The sequence below is a fragment of the Mastomys coucha genome, unplaced genomic scaffold (assembly GCF_008632895.1).
Source record: "Mastomys coucha isolate ucsf_1 unplaced genomic scaffold, UCSF_Mcou_1 pScaffold21, whole genome shotgun sequence".
Classification (NCBI taxonomy): Eukaryota; Metazoa; Chordata; class Mammalia; order Rodentia; family Muridae; genus Mastomys; species Mastomys coucha.
In genome coordinates, this window is record NW_022196904.1 from 141,525,961 (window position 1) to 141,540,306 (window position 14,346).

The 14,346-nt window shown below is 50.0% G+C and overlaps 1 protein-coding gene across 6 annotated transcripts in view; it reads left to right on the forward strand.

The window, feature by feature from the left end:
* Syt7 (synaptotagmin 7) overlaps window positions 1–14,346 on the forward strand; it is a 64,233-nt gene that overhangs the window by 15,203 nt on the left and 34,684 nt on the right. For all 6 annotated transcript variants that reach the window (XM_031389670.1, XM_031389671.1, XM_031389672.1 and 3 more), the window contains exon 2: window positions 11,413–11,516. In XM_031389670.1, the coding sequence (XP_031245530.1) occupies window positions 11,413–11,516 (104 nt within the window). The remainder of the gene's footprint in view (window positions 1–11,412; window positions 11,517–14,346) is intronic.

Sequence of the window (14,346 nt, forward strand, 5' to 3'; positions counted from 1 at the left end):
GGTAGAGGATATGGTGTTTGTGAGGGTAGAGGATATGGTGTTTGTGAGGGTAGAGGATATGGTGTTTGCAGAGCTCTTCGCACGGTGCTTAGCATAGAATAAGTGCTCAGTGAATGGTGCTAGATAGCTTTACCGTAATTAAAGCTAATTGACTTCACTCCTTCCCTGAATTCAGAGAAGCTGTGCTTCAGTATTGTCTTTGGTGATTTCACCTGCTTTCCTTTGTTTGTTTGTTCATTCTGAAGTAGGGTTTCAGGGATCACCAGACTGGTCTCCTGATCCTCCTGCCTCCACATCCTGAATGACAAATTACAGGTATGAACTATTATTCCTCATGTATGATGTGCTGGGAACCAGACCTGGGACCTGGCGCCTATTAAGCAAACACTCTACCAGCTGAGCTGTGCCCCTAGCTCCCATCCTGGTTTTTTGTTTTGGGTAATTGGGGGAGTTTCTTCAGGCAGCCAGGCTAACTTCAAACAAGCCATAGAGTCACCAAACACAACTACTTCATAAAGAGCCTCCCACCTGTATACTAGGAGTGTCAGTGGTTATGGCCTCCCCAAACTCCTCACTTTAGTCTAGGGAAGGGCTGTGAGAAACTCCTCATTCAGCTGGCTGTGAGGTAAGGAGCCTCTGCCCCAAGCGTAGCAAATTATAGGCATTTTCAGGCCAAGTAGTGGGAGGAAAGGTTGGTGTTTGTCGAGTCAACACCACCCACCACCTGGAGGAGGAAATAGCAAGTTTTGCTTGGTGCACTTTGGTCATCTGAGTTCAGTCTGCATTGTGACCAGGGCAGCATGGCATCCAATCACACCAGGACAAGGACAGACGAGTTGGAGCATGCTTATGTTGGGCAATGATGCAAGCTCAGCGTGCCAGATTGCCCTGGGAGCGGTGAGGGGGCGGCGGGGGCCAGGCCGTCTGCTGCTTCTTCACCACTGGGGACCTTCTGTGCTCCTGCTGTGAGTGCAGGTTCCAAGACTGCCACCAGGAGGCAGTGTGGCAGATTGCCCTGGAGGGAGGGAAGTGGGTGTGGTCTTTTTATTAGTGGAGAGACTTGCGACTCGATGGGACCGCCCCATCTAAAGAAAAGGAGTTCTGGAGATCTTCTCATGGCTTCAGCTGGAGTTTGGTCAGGAAGGGACTGACAAAGAGAAAGCTACAGCGCTGTAACTGTGAGAAGGTTCCAGTCTCTTGAGTCTTCCTCTATAGGAACAATCAGAGGGGCGGTATAGAGGAGGTCATAGTTCTGAGACAGAAGTGTTCAGCACCAAGGACAGGGACGTCCGGGCCACCTCTGTTTCAGTACCACGGGCAGCACTGAAGCACCGAGTCACTAAGTCCTCCAAATCACTAACCCTGTGACCGATATCTTGTAGTATAGAGAAATAACGCACAAGAGAGAATCTCAGACACCCTGAGTTCTAGCGACAAGGCTGAGAACAGAGAGGTGAGTGAGTAGCCCAAGGTCACACAGCTGATGGATTCAGATCTCCACTAGTGTGGAGTCCCTCTCTAGCTACCTCTTTCCTTCTTAAACATCTCTGGAAGCTGCTTCACATAACGTTGCATCTTCAAGAGCCCTTGAGCTGGCAAAGATTAAGTGTTCTCCCCTCCCCCACCCAGAACCCTAGCTGAGGATTTGAAATTCAGGATGGATGAGTCCTTTCTCCTGTGGCCTTCGTGCCTCCAAGCCTCAGGTGGGAGGAAGTCAGAGAAGGACAGGTGCCCTTCCTGGCTGGTAAGGAAGCCTATAGCCTGGGGAGGTAGAGTTGAGTCATCAGTACTGAGGAACTGTGCAGTGCTCTGAGATCCTCCAATGAGATACAATGTATCACTCCAACCCCAGTCTCTGTGCTGCCGTGTATTATTAATAACAATAAGATGCTGATTTAGGCCAAGGCACAACAATGCATTATTCATAGGAGTAACTAGTGGTCAAGGCTTGTACTTAATCATCGCACATCCCTGATCCTGCCCCCGCTCCACACTCCTGCTGGAGAGGCCCTTCCTGCGAGCTCCTCCTTTCTTGGGTTCCTGCTGCTCTGATGGATGTGATCGTTTTCATGGCTACCCAGGCAGCTCATCAGCTTTGGGAACAAGGTGGGCAGGGAGAGCAGCAGGTTCCCAGATAACTTGGCTAGATACCCTGCATGGATCTGACACTTGAACCTGTCCATCCTCAATGGCCTTGATCCCGGTGGCTTCTGTCCTCGGCAGATCTTTGTGATCTGCAGATGGCCTGTCTCCCCTCCTATTCTTTTGAGGCTGAAGGCCGGCACTCAGAGCAATTCCAGGCCTCCCTGAGCCAGGAATTGTGGGAGGTGAGAGTGGCTGTGGTGTGGGGAGGAGGTTACTGGACAGAAGATGCCCTTATGACCTCCATTAAGTGCAGAAATGGATGTGAAACCTTTGGTAAACTGTCCAGCACTTCACAAACTGTTCCACACAGTACAAATGTGAGCCATTATTCCCCAGGCCATGATGATGTCTGCTGGAAGAGAGAGCAGAAATAGGGAAGGTGTGGATAAGACCCTGTAGCTTGCCAGGCCTTACCCCCTGATGAGGAGTCTGAGTGTTGTGCATCCTGACATGTCCCTATCCAGTTCTTGCTGGACCGGCTCCTGGCCCATCAGGATAATCCTTCATTCGCTGTTTACTCACTTGGCACCTCTTCTGAATTCTAAACTGTCTGCATGCAGCCGGCCTCTGCGGCCCCTGCCAGCATGCTCGCCCTAGCTCACTCACGCATTATCTGTTTTTATTACAGTCAAGGTTGAGAAAGCTTGCTTGTGTTAAGCCCCTATCTTCAGTTACTTGTAACTTTCCAAAACGATTCCCCTCAGGCTTTCTCTTGTTCTTGCCCCAGGTGAGTCCCAAGGTGTTGTGGGCTCTCCCAGTGCTTCCTGAAGGACTCTGAGAGAAGCCGTCCAGGAGGGCATGGGGGAGGGCCAAGATCCAGCTTTCCCCGGAAAGGCTGGGCTCTCTCCTCTCCTTTTCCCTTTTCTCTTCTCCCACCCATCTCATTTTCTCTTCCTCTTGCAAGGAGAGAGCTACCAGGCTCCACGGTGGGTGGCCTGGAAGGAGGAGTTTCAGAGTGAAGAGAGGATGTAAAATTCTACAGAATGCCAAGCAGCAGGGCTTTGCCTGCCTGCTTGGGCTTCAGGGTTTGGCCCAGTGGTTCTGTCTTCCTTTCTCACCACAGCTTGGCTTTCTGGTGTGTACTGAGTTAGAGAAAGAACGGAGGTGACACAAGCACCCCAAATGTCCCTTCTCCATGTCCACATCACTTACCCCAGGCTGGTAGGCTCAGTCTACTTGTAAATGCCACCCCCCCAATTTCCATATGCTCAGCATGCACTTGTAGGGGGGGCTTCATGTGGGAAGCCCTGACTCCAGCTTTCATGACTTTCCATTTTGGACAGCATCCTGGTGGCTGAGGGAAGCACTGCCTAGAGAGCAGGGTCAGGTGGGAGGAGATGGGCTCATGATGGGAAGGTGCTGGCAGACTAGACCCAAGCACCCCAACACTCTGCTCTCTCTCTCTCTCTCTCTCTCTCTCTCTCTCTCTCTCTCTCTCTCTCTCTCTCTCTCTCATAGTAGCTGTGCCCTAAGCAGTACCAATGACGGAGCTCTGGGCACATCTTCAGACTACTCTGTGCTTTCCAGTTCCAGCTAGCCCAGCTCCAGTGTCTGGCCCCAGCTTCTTCTAAGCCTCTACCAACTGAGAGTCCTTTATCAGGCCAGCATGTGGGGGAAGATCCGTAGGCAACATATGCCAGAAAGGTGTCTGAAGTGCTGAGGAAACTCAGCTATGGCTCCCTCTGGGCAGTTTTTGAGGAGACCTATCTTAGTTAGGGCTTCTATTGTTGTGATTAAAAATACAAACAAACAAACAAACAAAACCCAAAAAACCATCATGACCAAGAGCAACTTGGGGAGGAAATGGTTTATTTTTAAGTCTCACAGGTCCATAGCACAGTTCATCATGAAAGAAGTCAGGGCAGGAACTCAATCAAGTCAAGAACCCTGGGGTAGAAGTCATGGAGGGACACTGCTTACTGGCTTGCTCTCCATGGCTTCCTCAGCTTGCCTTCTTGTACCATCTAAGACCACCTCCCAGGGGCAGCACCTCAGTGGTCTAGGCCCTCTTGCATCAATCATTAATTAAGAAAATGTCCCACAAGCTTGCCCATAGTCCAGTCTGGTTGGTGGGGCACTTCTCAGCTAAGGTTCCCTCTTCTTTAATGAGTCTAGCTTGTGTCAAGTTGACAAAAAAACAAGCAAACAAAAATATAGCCAGGACAAATCCTTCCAGTAACTTCTTTATACAGTGTCCAATCTCTCTCTTCCCTCTCTAGCCATGGAGTGTTTTAAGAAACATCATCCTGGCCAGGCGGTGGTGGTGCATGCCTTTAATCCCAGCACTTGGGAGGCAGAGGCAGGAGGATTTCTGAATTCGAGGCCAGCCTGATCTACAGAATGAGTTCCAGGACAGCCAGGGCTACACAGAGAAACCCTGTCTCGAAAAAACAAAAAACAAAAAACAAACCAAAAAAACAAGAAACATCATCCCTAGAGTAGAACAGAGGAAAGCCATGGAACACAGGTCCTGAAGACTTCAGGGCCCATCTGCTTTCATCTCTCTCGCTGTGTGCTCCAGGGCAGACTCTGAGGCCCTCTAACTCTCAGTTTCCTTTACTCTAAAATGAGCCAGAACTCAGGAGGCAGAAGCAAGGTGGGTCTCTAGGAGTTTGAAGCCAGTCTGGTCTACATATTGAATTCTAGGACAGCCAGAGCTACACAGAGAAACCCTGTCTCACACACACTCCCCAAAGGAGATTTACTTTCAAATAGGTACTGGGGGCTGTGGACCTGACTCATGCTATCAACAACTATTACTAAAAGTACTTGTTAAGAAGTGGTATGCAAGCTGGGGGTGCCAGAAGGAGCCTCCAGGAAAGGGGACAGTCCAGGTTAAGATGAGAAGAAGCAGGCACAGACAGTATGCATGTTACCATCTATGAGTACAAATGTGAGTGAATTTTGGTAGGGGAGCCTGTGTATAGATTTCTGCTGGACCCCATAGTCCCCCTACAGCATGATCTGTGCTATACGAGCAATAAGAAGAGAAGGCATTACCTCCATAGCCTTGGTTGAGGGAACAGGTCTATGCCCAAGAAGAAAGGAATGAGATAGAAGGTCAGTTAGTTCTTCTTGAGGAAAGATACCCACTGCTTTGTCCTTGGGGAGGGCTTCCTGAGGGAAGAGGGCATTCCTGGAACTGGATGGTTGCAGGCATTTATTTAGTAATTATCTCCATGGCACCTCTGTGGATGTTTCGCTGCAGAGATGGTGGATCTGGGGTCTCAGCCCTCCAGGCACTCCCAGCGTGGAAAAGATCTAGAGAGCTAATTATGAGATCTAGAGAGAGCCATAGAGAGAGCTCACCTAAATGGAGAGCTATCATAGTTCCAGTACATAGAAAGGCTTATGGGAGGGCTGGAGAGATAGCTTAGCAGTTAAGAGCACTGGCTGCTCTTCCAGAGGACCCAGGTTCATTTCCTAGCACCCACGTAGCAGTGCGCAACTGTAACTCCAGTTCCAGGGAATCCAACACCTTCACACAGACATACATGCCAAAAAAAAAAAACACACAGGGAAAACACCGTTGCATATGAAATAACAATAAACAAGTTTAAAAAACTCAAAAAAAAAAATACAAGAAAGAAAGAAGAAAGGAAGGAAGGAAGAAAGAGAGAAAGAAAAGTGAAGGCAGGCTTATGGGAAGCATAAAGACCATCTTTGGTCAAGTGACTTGAAGACTGTAAGTACCAACCATCCAATCAACTTGATACAAACCTAGACACCTCTAGGAAGAGGTAATCTATCTATCTGTCTGTCTGTCTGTCTGTCTGTCTGTCTGTCTGTCTGTCTTGTCTGTCTATTCATTCATTTATTTTGGTTTTTCAAGACAGGGTTTCTCTGTTTAGCTCTGGCTGTCCTGGAACTCACTCTGTAGACCAGGCTGGCCTCAAATTCAGAAATCTGCCAGCCTCTGCCTCCCAAGTGCTGGGATTAAAGGCGTGCGCCACCACTGCCCGGCTCAGGTTATCTTGATTAAGAAAATGCCTCCATCCAGATTGCCTGTAAGCAGGCCAATAGAGCTTTTTTTTTTTTTTTTAAATTAATGATTGATGTGTGAGGGCCCAGTCACTGTGGTTGGTGCCACCTCTGGGCAGATAGTCCTGTGGTGCATAAGAAAGCAAACTGAGCAAGCCTAGAGGAGTGAACCTGGAAGCAGCACTCATCCATGGCTTCTGCTTGCATCTCTACCTTGAGTTTCTTGCCTTGCTTGAGTTCTTTCCCTGACTTCCTTCACTGATAGAGTCGTACTGGAAAGTGTAAGGCGGAGTAAACCTTGTCCTCCCCCAGCTGATTTTGGTCATTGTCATGATCACAACCATGGAACCCTAACTAACACATCATGCAAAGCCTTCCAGGCATGAAATGGCTGGCCTGGGTGCATGTGGGAAGGAGGAAAATGGGTGTGGCTAGGCAGTGCAGGAGGGAGGTCACAGTAGCAGGGTGGGAAAGCACAGGCTCAAGGACGTTGGTTCTCCAGGCCTCTGCTTCTTCCCCTGTCAGTTGGGGATATTAAATAGGTTCTAGAGATAGTATGTACAAACTCCCTGATGTGGTATCTGTCACACTAGGTGTCCCCAATAAATGTTAGCTGTCATTCAGTCCTGGCAGCACACCAGGAGAGTGCAGGACTGATGTTCAACATTGGAAGGGAGAGAGGCCTGAGACCTACTGTGGGCCTTGCATGGGTTATGCACATGGACCATGATGAGGCTGGGGATTGAACCCAGATCATGAGCTTCCAAGAAGCCTTACCATACCTACTCTGCTGTACCTCAGAAGGAAAGAGGGCATACTATGTGAGTGGACAAATGACAAACAACCCAGGAGTGAGAATTCCAGGCCAGAGGAAGCACCAGAAAGCCCAGGCCTCATGAATGATAAAGTGGACCAGACATCTGCCTTGTACCTGGCCATGTGTACGCATGCATATGTGTGTGTATGATTATCTGTGTCAGAGATGAGTCTCTGGGTTGTGTGTGTACACAAGAGACCTGCAGTGCCTGTATCTGTGTTCTTTGTATATATACCTGCCCTCCCCCTACCAGGCAGCTTGCCCTCACAAGTCCACTTGCCTCTCAAGCAGCTTCCCCAGGGCATCCCAGCAGCCCACAGTCCTGTTTGATTCTGTTCATCCATAAATCATGGCTTGCTGAGGAGATGAGAGGCAGTGGAACCAAAGCTTTACCAAGGACTGCACTGGGTCTGCAGTTCACACCTGAGGCCCAGCCTGGCTTCCAGCTGTTGCCCCTGCCCCCATCCCCCATGTCCCTGCCCTCCCCCTTCTATTCCCGAAGCACTCACTGATGCCTGCTGTCATTAAGCTTCTATAGGGCTACATCCTGGGGTAGGGGGAAGATAAGCATACAAAGAACCCAATAAATTGTGAACCTTAGCCTCTGCTGACCTGGGAAGAAATGAGAATGGACCCGTTCAGTGTTTCATTCACTTCTCAGTGAGCCCAGCTCCTTGCCCCAGATATCTCTGGTCCAGGGTACAATGCAGTAATGCTATGATAATAGCCAGCATTACTGCTTACTCTGTGTCAGGCACTGTGCTAAGCACATTATATGTGCTAATTCCTGCTAGCCTCTCAGTAGTCCAAGGAAAATGGTGCTATTATTAGCCCTGGCTCACAGGTAGAGAAACCAAGGCATGCAGGGATTAGGTCATGTGACTTGGACAAGTCTGAGCCAAAATTTGAGCCCAGAAGTCTGATTCTAGAGCCCCAGCACTAAATCACTCCACTCTAAAAGATGTTGCAGGCTCAGTGTACGGGGAACACTGAAAGCAGATGACATCAATTTTCATTGGGCAGTTTAAGGAAGGCTTCATGGAGGTGTTTTCATCAGGATCTTGGCAACTCATGGGTATGTAGGGCAAAGTTTGGTGTGGAGAAAGAATAAACAGGGTCCTGGTTCGAAATTTGCGTGAATGCCTGTGTGTGTGTGTGTGTGTGTGTGTGTGTGTGTGTAGAAGAGAGTGGCTCTGAGACTGTCATTGACGCCTCTCCCATCTCTTCCCTTCTATCTTGTTTGGGTGACAAATGAGATAACATATGCAGGCATTGAACATATTCAACAAATATTTACTGAGCACGTCTTTGTGTGTCACCAAGGATACTGAAGTGAGTATAGCACTGACAGCCTCTGTCTTCACAGGTCCTGAAGTGTAGTACACAGTGGGTGCTTAATAAATGGCAGCCTCCCAGGGCTAGTCTTACTCCTAGAGGCCTGGGAGTCTTCCTCATTGATTCTTCCAAAAAGTATTTATTCAACATCTACTGTATACCAGGTTTCACCCTTCATGATGGAATGGTGTTACAGAAGGAACCAATCTCTACCCCACTGGAGCTGATCTACTAGAGAGTTCCATGCACAGGCAGCTGGGCCCCCTTCAGAGGGGGTTCACCTCCTTAGTTCTCCTTCCTTTCAGATTTGCTTGGGGATGGTATGGACAGGAAGTTTGATTGTGAATGCTGAGTTCCCATGTGGTGACTTGCCCAGCAAAGGCCTGGGCTGAGGAGCACCATCATTCCTGAGCCCATCCCTCCCTCCCTGAACACTCCTACAGTTGGCCCAACAGACTCATTCTGCTTAGCTCCTGGTTTGCCCTGCCTCCCAGGTCTCCCAATGTCATCTGTCTGCCCTTGTCTTTGTCTCACCCCTGGGGACCCGGGATGTCTCCTCTGCCCAAGGAGAGGTCGTGGAACTCCACCCTGGGCATAGGCTGACTAGGGCTGCAACATTTCTTTCCTCAAATGTTAATGTGCTGACGTTAAGGGGACTTGAAACCATGCATGTCATCTGAGGAAGGGATAGAAAGAGCTAGGGCGGCTTTGCCCGGAGAAGACTTGAAGGGGACACGAGAACTGTCGGCAGGGATTCAGAGGCCTGTCATGTGGCAGAGCAGCCCTAGGGCAGGCTGGGGACTGTGGCTGCGAGTTCCAGGGAGACAGATTGGACTCAGCACAAGCCTCAGCAGCCTTCTCAATGGTGTCTGCAGGAGAGCCAGCCTCCTGCAAGAACAGCTCCCTGTCACCACCAGGGCTATCCAGAGGGGATCATGCATCATGGGGCCTGACTCTGTGACTTCCAAGGTCCCTCGTAGCCCAGGGACACAATGACTCCATCCTCCGGGAATGATTCCTTCTGGCTGGCAGGCGAGAACACGCTTGTGCCCCTTGATGGTAACAGCACTTGAGGGCATGCTGGCCAAGGACACCTTGTCACTTTTATTTCCAACATCAGTGTGATCTGTAATGGCAAGCATTTGTTTCACCCTGCCTTCAAGGGCTGTGCAAAGGATGCGGAGGGGTCTGAGAGATCTTGTGGGGGAGGGTTCAGCTCCTTGAGAGATAATAGCATCCCAGCTGCAGGAGACCCTTGAACCACCCTTCCAGAAGGATTCAACTTTGCTCAGCATCCCCTTCTTCAAATGTAATTTTCTACAAAAGCTCAAGATGGAAAGCCAAGGGAAATGATGATGATTTGACTGAAGAGGGCTTCAGGCTTCTCTGCTCAGAATCTATCTCTACAGCCCCCTAAAAGAGTCCAGGAACACTAGGTGTTCCAAAGAGTACATTTTGAGAACCACAAACGAATATCCAAGACAAAGAGTATGGACTCTGAGCCAGTCTTTCTGGACTTGAACATCAGTTCTCATCCACCAGCTGAGAAACTGAACATAATGTCCAAGTCTTCTAAGCCTCAATTACCCTATCTGTGAATTGGAACTAATTTACAGCATTTATTTCATTTGTTGTCATAAAGATGATGTTGTCCCAACAGGTGAAGTACCTCTGAGTTAGGAAAGATCAACTCTTTCACATATATGACACTGTTGGTAAATATATGGTTTCACATATATGACACTGATGGTAAATATATGGTTTCACATATATGATATGAGACATCGGGGCCTTTCCATAGCCAAAGCTCACTGCTGCACATAAGGGGTTGCCTATGATTTGAAGTGAACAGTTGGTACCGGAGTGGACTCTGTGGGCTGGCAGGTGGGGGGCTGCTGAAGGCTGTGTGAGGGTGACATTTCCTGGGAGGTCTAAGAAGTTGGTTTGACCCAAACAGCCTTCTAGAAAGAATTGGGAGTAAATAGGCTCCCCAGGGTGCTGCTGCTGGTGGTGGTGGTGGTGGTGGTGGTGGTGGTGGTGGGAGGGAGCCTAGGGGTCTGAGAGCTGAGAATGACCACCCAGCCCTCCTCTGTGAGGCCTCTATACAAGAGAGACCCAGAGGAGAAGAGAGGCAGAAGCTAAAACCACAGGAACCAGGACCAGACAGATATCGTCAACTCTTAATTACCACAATCACTGGCACCGAGAAACCCATGCGGGCTCCTCTGTAAATAAACTGCATCCTCTTGATTTAGGACACATCCCCGTGCACACATATTTAGAGCTCATGTATGCTCCTTGTTGCTTTTTCTCTGTTCACTCCCCCACATGGTCATTTTTGGCCCAGGTTTTGCATTCTGTACATTTGTTTTGGGCTAATGTTTACAACCCCCTGTGAGGAAGACAGGGGAGGCTGTTAAATATGCATGTCCAGAGGAGAAAACCGAGCCACGGAGCTAAAGAACAGGATCTGAGCGGAAACTTGGGGTTTTCCTCTCACAGTGGGTCTCCACCCCTAAAGCAGAAGACCCCAGAATGAAGAAAATGGAAGCTTTAAGAGGCTTTTGTGAGCTTCTGTGTCCTTACAAATAATGCTGAGGAGGCTGGAGCCAACAGGGATGAGAAAGGAGCTGAGACCAGGAAAGGGCTTCCAGACCAAAGGAAGCTGAGTTAATGTGGGCAGAACATTCCAGATACTCCCTTTTGATTACGCATGTCATTGTTGAGTCTTGGCTGAGCTCTTAAAGGGAGTCTGAAGGTGCTCAGGAAGCAGATGTCCTTTGGGCCCGCTTGCTTGCCGTTCAGAATTAGGTGTGACATGTGGAAGCACAAGAAGGCCACAGGGAAGCAGTGGTTCTAGAATTATCGATGCACCTCAGGGACACATGTGTCCTCTCGAGAGTGACACAGATAGAGTCACCAAGCCATGTGTTTCTTCCATTTGTGCTGATGAAGAAGCTGAGGCACTGAGCAGCAAGGGACTTCCCAGGTTCAGGCTGGGAGAAAAAGCAAAGCTGAGAATGGGAAGTGCCAGAAAGAAGGGGTTGGGGAGGGGGACTGTTCTGGGATCTCTAGGATAGAGAGTGGCTCTGGCCCATAAAGCTCTGACTGTGTGGTGTGTGTGTCCTCCTCAGGGGCGCCGACCCGCGATGTCCTGCTGGTCTCTGCAATCATCACCGTCAGCCTTAGCGTCACTATCGTTGTCTGCGGCCTGTGCCACTGGTGTCAGCGCAAACTGGTGAGGCTTTTGTTGGGAGACCCTTTGGGGATAGGCCATACTGCCTGCCATCACTGGCTACTGAATTCTAAGGAGTGGCTAATCTGAAGGCCTGTCTGCTCACAGTCAGGGACATGTGCACAGAACTTCACACCACAAGCTTGCTCATACTCAACCCCTTTCTTTGCCTGGGTCCAGATCCCATACATCCTTTTACACCCGGGAGGCATACGTGGGGTGGGGGTGGGGGGATACACTTGCAGAGCACTACATAGGAGCGTGCTTTCACAAGCCCCACCTCATGCATAAAGAACTGCAGGCACACACGCACAGACTAAGAATTGATGCTCCTGGAACCCTGGTGCGTCGCATTCCCTCTTTTCCCTCCCCATGCCCCCAGTGGGCGTGGCCAAGACCCATAGCCTTCTGACCAATGAGAAGGTACTGCCCGCCCCTCCCCACCCCCCAGCCGCCTGCACATCCATCCTGATTCTCCTGGTTTGTACAAGCACAAACGGCTTCTTTTCATTTTTAACGAGGGCTGGGGAATTAACGAGCGGGATTAGGCTATCAATAAGTAACGAGACTGTCAGGAGGGACATTCATCACCAGAGAGAGAGAGAGAGCGCCGGGAGGGAGAGCTGTGAGCCATCGGTCCCACCCAAACTGCAGCTAAACAAGTGCTGCGGCTTCAGCCTGAGTCCTACCCCCCATCCTGCCCAGAAGCACAGTAGGGCTTGTGAGAACTACTGGAAGTGATCTCGATAGACCCTGAGATGTCCCAGGTGCAGGCAGGAATAAGACACCGCCACCCCTTATGCCCATCCTCAACTCCAGCTCAAAATGGGATGATTGAGGCAGTATACACGGAGGAACCATAAGGACTGGCTGAAAGCTGAATCGTAGGCCCTGAGTGGGTAAGGGCCCCATGCCCCACATTCATGTAGGAAGAGAAGGTGGCAGATACCTTTGGGAAAGAGTTTGAGGTCTGCTGAGGAAACCATGGGGGATAAGCTAAGAAGTGGATAACCCAGTATGGTTCCTTCAAGAGAGCAAATTCATTTACTGGGTGAGCCTCTCCATTCTGGTGTGGCTCCCATTCCCTGGGGAAGAGCCACAGGCTCAGCTCTCTGTGTGAGTGTGACCTGTCCCCTGCTGTGGACTGGCGTGTGAGCTAGCTGCCCTCTACTGTTCCTTGGTCTACTGCCTCAAAATTCCAAGGGAGGAGCTGGAGGGAGTTGGGCTCTGTGCCCTGAGTAGCAGTGTCTTCTGAGACCATGGAAGTGTGCTATGCACACACTGCAGTCTAGAGTGTGCGCCTTGTTGCCTTGTTGTAGGACCAGTTAGACCTCATGAATGTGGTCAAAGGCAGAGGAAGAAGGCTGTTTGATGTGGTGAGTGTATATGTGTGTGTGTGTGTGTGTGCCGAGCAGGGGATGCATATCATTTTGTCAGATCCCTGTATAACTGAGGTCTGCCCCATGTCCTAGACTCCTTGCATAATAAGCACTTTGCCAGTCTGAGTGTGTGTTTGTGTATGCATGTGAAGGTACTCTTTCCAAGCCCAGCGTACAAATGGCCTCATCCCACCACCACTCATCTCCAATGGGAATAGAGTATGAGACAGAGTAGGTGGGGACTTCTGGTGCCCAGTGCCTTTGGCACCTGGGAGATTCTGAACCAGCATCCTCTCTGGCCCCACCATACTGCATCCTCCAGCCAGGAACCTTCCTAGGGCTCTAGACTGCACTCTGTCTCTCTGGACTTGTTCTTTATAGACCATTACTTTCTCATTGCCCACCCCCTGCCCCAGCAATGCCACCCCAAACTCCTGGCACCATGGATCCCTGATGACAGGCCCTTTTTGCCCAGGCAATTTCCTTGGTCTTTAGAAAGAGTGTTAAAATGCTACCTCACAGACAGCAGCTGGGTCTTTCTGTCCCCTCAGCAACAGTGACATGATACCTTGACAGCCCACATTCTATTTCCAAACATTAATAACATCCTTAATCTCTAGCAGGCTTTTTCCAGATCATCCCGGCAAGCCCCCTCCCTCACGAGTAGGCTAGTGACATTGGGTTCCTGGTAGCTCTGGGACCTCATCAGCGTTTTCTATGATTTGGGTTGTCCTATGAAATTCTCCCTGTCCCAGCCCAGTCCTACCCTGGGTCCTGTCCCACATAGCAAGTACCCTGGCTCCTGCTACAGAGTCAATCACTGCAGTCAGCAGGAAAGGTTCTCTGAGCTGCAGAATCTCTCCCAAATGTCCCAGGCCGTCAAGATCACCAACACCAGCCCTGCCTAATCTTGAGGATGGGGCAACTGGGCATCCTTGGAAGAAGGTGCTAGCCAAGGCAAGGTCTCCTGCCAATACCTAAAAGAGGAGAATGTGGAAGGACTTTCAAAAGTTCCCCTCAGAAAGGCCCAGCCTCATACTGCCCAGATGCTGGGGAAGAGCATGACTCCAGTTCCTACCTGAGGGCCTTCCAACAATAGCCCTTGATGACCATGGTGTGGCCCAGCCCCTGATGGTCCCAGTCAGTATTGGGGATTGTTTGCAATTTGAACCTCTAAGTAATGAATGATGGGAGGAACCAGAGAAAGGTGAGGGAGGTAGCTGTGTGGGCCTGGAGGGCCCAGCATCTCTGTATTTGAATTTGAAGATTTGAGCTTAGGGAAATAGCTTAAGGCCCAAATGGGAGGGTGCTTCAAGTTGGTGCTGCAAATTACCTGTAGATGCCAGATCCGCTCTAGGTCCTAGAGAGTGAACAGCCGTGCCTTTGCGGGGCTTTGTGCCAGAGTATAAGATCTGACACACACACACACACACACACACACACACACAGAGAGA